This window comes from Thermobia domestica, chromosome 12, assembly GCF_964235325.1.
Source record: "Thermobia domestica chromosome 12, izTheDome1.hap1.1, whole genome shotgun sequence".
NCBI lineage: Eukaryota > Metazoa > Arthropoda > Insecta > Zygentoma > Lepismatidae > Thermobia > Thermobia domestica.
Genome location: NC_137465.1, coordinates 213,829,842 through 213,835,397, shown reverse-complemented (window position 1 = coordinate 213,835,397; position 5,556 = coordinate 213,829,842). Strand labels below are relative to the sequence as shown.

Below are 5,556 nucleotides of genomic sequence, written 5' to 3'. Positions count from 1 at the left end.
TCTATTAAAGAGTTTTCTCATAAGCTTGTTGAGTTGATTTTAGTTTAGCGTCCCTTTCAGCAGCGAGGCTATATGAGACGTGGACCTACTGATTAACGTGGAATCCGAACCACATGAGCTCCCGCCGGGAATCGAACCCGGGTCTCCCACGCCAAAGGTTTCTCATAAGCAACAATAATTACTACATACAAGGTGCGTTCACAAAGTTTCAATCAGAATAACAAATGTATTACGCATTTTTGTACAGCAAACTAAAAGTCCTCGAAATTTGACCCTTGAGAATCAACACACCGCTGCTAGCGTGGTTTCCATTGTTCATAGGTTCCCTGGAAGTCTTCGCGCGCAAGACTGTGAAGGGAGATCGTCGAAGTCTCCTGGACCGCTGGAATTGTGACCAGAAATGAGGATCGTCTTGGAAATATTCAAACATTTCTTCACAAACAGCTAGGCCTTTCGTTCATCCGTCAGAACTTTGGGAACAAGTGTGGCACACACTTTTCTCATCTTCAAATCTTGTGTCACTAACTTGAACATTGTAGTCGGACCCAACCCCAGTTCAACAGCAATTAATCTAACACTAAGACGACGATCAGTGTTTAAGAATGCATGCACTTTCATCAGATTTTCCTCCGTTCGGCTTGTTTCAAATCTTCCAGAGCTGTGCTCGTCTTCAACGTCCTCGTGGCCCTCTATTGAACCTCTTGTGCCACATGAAAACCATTTGCAGGTGACACGGCGTTTTCTTTGTAGGCCTCTTGAATCATATGAAAAGTCTGTAACTGTTTTGTTTAGTTTCTCATAGAACTGCACGGCATAACGTTGTTCCAAATGCCGCTGCATTTTCCACTCACTCAGATTTCGACGGGAGTCACCGACACGCACTCACGCCAATAGACATCTACTCCGCGTTTCGGAGGCAAATGACGCTCGTGTGGAGGGTTAGCTGACATCTCCAACTACGGCACCCTGTCAGTGGAACGGGTCTGTGCGCGCGCCCCTACTCAGGTAACACTCAGTCTTTGAAACTTTGTGAACGCACCCTGTATATAGTAGTAGTATAGATGATAGACAGCATATTCATAAAATAAGTAAACATTAATGATATATGTTAGAAATACAATCTTACTGTATTTCTATTAGAATACAGAAATACTGATATTGCATCAAAATATATAAATTCCGTTTGAGAATGTGTTGAAGAAACGGAAAACATAAACATTTCAGGAAACATTAATAGTAATAATAGTTGTTATTAAGCAGCTGTTTCTATTTTTGTTGATGGTTGCGAAACAGTAGTAAAAGCACTATTTTCCTCTTAATTTTCCCCAGATAAATGTAAAATGTTTTGTTGAATAACACTGAATAATCACCCACAATATAGGATGGGTCAAGTTCAGGAAAATTTCTTTGTTAAGAGGTAAAAATGTTGAATATCATTTATCTCTATATCTTCTAACCCCATTCTTCATTTATAAATGTTGCAACTGTTCTCAGTATGAGTAATTTTTTTTCTTTTTTGGTACGATCGATGTAATGATTGGTCTGGTAATGGAGGTTTAGAGTTAATGCACGCTTTTTCTCTTCGGTAGCTAATTTTCTGGTGCACATTGCGTACCTAAGTAGATAACATGTTGTTATGGCTTGAGATTGTTGCCTTAATTTTTTTTTTTTTTTTTTACAAGTAATATGCTAAGGGTATTGTGTCACCGTTAGCAGAAGCAATTCAGGAAACATACAATCTCCCGCTTAACAGTACAGGGGCTTATCCATGGGGAATCCATCGGTCCAGATCCCTCCCCCCCCAAAGAAAAACGTAATTCGACATACATTTGTGCATTTTCTTAATAAAACTGTGCTTGTTTAACAGAGAACTACTTGATATAGATTAAGGATTTGACCTTACATATCATCTGTACTATTTCTTTTCTGATAAAAACAATCTAATTTTATCATTTTCCGTGGGAATATAGCTGTCAGTATTTAAAAATTACTTCTCCCTTTTTTTCGGTTGTGGAATAACACCCGTTCTATATTATATGAACATAGTGCAGGGGTAAAATGGATGTGGAAAGATAGGGTTACGCGTCCCCGGTACCTATTTTTGTCCATCGTAATTTTTTAGGAAGCAGGATTTTTTAAGTAAATATCAGGACGCCATTGATATTTTTTGGAAGTGCGGGTACGACGTCCCCACGCTTTTTCCCTTAATTTTAGCCCTGGATAGCGTCTTGTATTATAGAATCCTCAAACCTTGGCTACTCCCAATAAGAATTTCTGATGGCATGCCTGTAATAGTGTATTGCAGTGTTTTCCAACCTTTCCCTTAGAACGACACCCCTCCTTGTAGACACAATTTTACTAACACTAATTTACCAATTTTTCTCCACATATCAAATACTCTCCGGTACAGCACATCCTTCATTGTTACATTACGTAAAATCTATTATTAGGAGTTCTCCATTACAGTCGCCTAACTTTCGCGTTGGTACAGCATTAAACAAGATACAGGGGGCGCGGTGGCTCAGTGGTAGAGCGTTCAACTCCGCTGCTTGGGGTCCCTGGTTCGATCCCACCTCGCGCCGTGTGGACTTTGTGGTGGACAAACACCGTGCTCGTGGGTTTTCTCGGAGTTCTCCTGTTTCCTCCCACTTTCTTCATTCCACCATTTCACTCATTTCTCATTATCACTGTCTCCTTTAGCCTAACCGGCATAACCGTGGGACATTAAACTTAAATATTTCATTTAAGCAAGATACATCTACTGCTATCATTGAAAGCTCTGGTGTCTTGTTCAACATATACAGCACCTAAGACTATCAGGTATCATTGGTAACAAATGATATACATTTTGCTTGAGTTTTTAGCGATATAAAAATTCGTTTTGTTCTTCATTTTCTCGAAAATGGAGCATCAGAATTTACCGTTAACCATATAGTTTTGTTCAGCACGATGCAACTTAACTACTTATGCTTCATCTTTATATAATATTAGGGTAAAACAAAAACCATAATTTTACAGCTAATCATGATTTTGAATTATATGTCATAAACCATGCTGTATACTGACTTCAGGGGCGTACCTACGAGGGGCTACACCGAAGCCGGACTTCTCTTGCCCCAAAATTTCATAATTCGGTATATATTTGGAGGCCTATCATACTTTCTTAATAAAACTTACTTGTTTAGAAGAGAAATGATTGATGGAGGTTAAAGATATGATGTTAAACTTCAGCTCTGCCCTTTCTTTTCTCACAAAAGTTATCTATTTCTATAACTTTTTCTCTGAGAATATAGGTGAGAATACTTAACAATTACTTATCGTCTTTTCGGGAGTAGAATATGAATGGTTCAGTAGTAGCGTTTTCAAGTACCCCCCCCCCTCACCAACAAAAATTTCTGGGTGCATGTCCTCTTGCTAGTATCAGAAAAACTTGTGGGGGGCGCGGTGGCTCAGTGGTGGAGGGTTCACCTCTGTTGCTTGGGGTCCCGGGTTCGATCCCCGCCAAGTGAACTTTGTGGTACACAAACACCGTGCTCGTGGGTTTTCTCGGGGTTCTCCCGTTTCTTCCCACTTTCTTCATTCCACCATTTCACTCATCTCTCATAATCACCGTCTCCTTTAGCCTAACTGGCATAACCGTGGGACGTAAAACTCAAAGATTTCATTTCATTTTTCAGAAAAACTTGATGATGGTCAAAGTCAGTATCACCTTCATCTTAACAGATAGCATATGGACAACATCGTGTTCGTGAGTTTTCTCGGGGTATTCCCCTTTCCTTACACATTCTCATTCCATCAATTCTTCCATCATCATTGACTGGAAGAACCATTTGTCCTTCATCATTTGTCTCCCTTAGCGTAAAGGAAACAATCGTGGTACGTTAAACTGAATTTTTTAAGAGATGACGTCATATCGCTAAGCAACAATATTAGGTTTTTAAAAAGATTTTTTTCGATTTTCTCAATAACTACGCATAAGGATGTACACCCATCCATATCATTCTCTAAAGTCCAATAACTTATAGAAGAACAAATGGTAGTAGAGGAGAGGGTTGTAAATACACAAAACGCCAGTGGCGTATTTACGATTTTGTTTCGGGGGGGGGGGTTGGCTAACTTTGTTCCCGGAAATGTTAAAATTCTGCAAGATATTTCATTTACTTTAATATAGTAAATACAATTTCGGGAAGGGCTTAAGCCCGGAAGCCCCCACCCTTAAATACGCCACCGCGAATCGGTATAACTTGCCACCAATAACCCCGAGCGAAACATTGCTATTGTGAAAAAGCAACACCAAATCGACCCGCATTCTGTGCTAGAGGCGATGCTGCAGGCTATTGTAAAACGTGGAGGTGAGTGGATGTGTATTGTTTACGTTGTCATCAAAACTTTTGCAAAGTAAGACACAGGTTCATTTTTCTTTATCTTGTGACGCAGCTAAAATAGATCACAGTACTGCGTGTTATAAAGTTCAGAAAATTATGGTTGTTTTAATACGCAATAACATTTCAAGGCCACTTTAGTAAGGTACAGAGATGGCGTGAGTCAATGAAAACTTGACTCATGATCCATCACTCAGCATGACCCACGAACCCATTGTGACCCACTCTGACCTACGACCCACCAAATCCCATCGTCATCAACTCTAACCAATGATTCATACCCTCCTCTCCACTGACTAAAGAGTTTACACTAGTAATGAAACAAGGTTTAAAGTTGTCACTAATCTTGTCACTAATCGGAGTTTGAACTTTTACGGTCAATCTCTCAAGCACCGCTGTGTTACAACACCGGTAAATCTTACCTGTCTACAATGCACTGAGCAGAGCGGGTCGGTGGATCAGAGTGGGTCATAGTCGGTTAGAGTGGGTTACGGTGGCTGGAGGGTCATAGTGGGTCACATCCTGTAGACCCAGGATCCACTAACCCACTTAAAAATCTTGATCCACTTCACCCATGATCCACTGACCCATTCCATCTCAGGTAGTAATATGGAAATTAGAGAAGTTATAATTTCTCTATTACAGTGTTTTTTTAAGTCGTAGGTTGTTGTTACCTCAAAGATGCTTATAAATAATCTAGAACCGATTGCGACCGACTCCTTAAAGAAAAATGAAAATTTTAGAATGAGGATGGTATGAAACAGACAGTAAATGCTGCTAACAAGTAAATGAAATTAATGGAACCATCCAAGGATTTCAAAGTGATAAAATAAACGCTCTTTACGCTTGAATTGAGACTGAATAAAACCCCTGACAAATAGTTTCTACAAAATTGGGAAAGTCTCCTTTCCGTGAGTTAGAGCAAGAAATGATCGGATACATTATTGTGGAGAGTAAAATTTTTTGGAGTAATTAGAAAGAATGTCCAAAGACTGGCCTATCAGTCAGCGAAACAAAAGGAAAATATTGAATATCCCTCCAAGGAGAACATGGCAGGCCTTGAGTACCACGTCATATTTAATAATAACATTTTCAAGATTGTTTGTACATTAATGTGTTAGAAAAAAGTTATTTATTACAGCTAAAAGTAAGAAGAGAGGTTTAACTTTTCTAT

At 39.5% G+C, this 5,556-nt stretch overlaps 1 protein-coding gene across 1 annotated transcript; it reads right to left on the bottom strand.

The window, feature by feature from the left end:
• Positions 1 to 444: 444 nt before the first annotated feature.
• Positions 445 to 840, bottom strand: LOC145666254 (protein GVQW3-like). The gene has a single exon (XM_081733319.1). The coding sequence runs from the start codon at positions 838 to 840 to the stop codon at positions 445 to 447; it is 396 nt and encodes a 131-aa protein (XP_081589445.1).
• Positions 841 to 5,556: the final 4,716 nt, after the last annotated feature.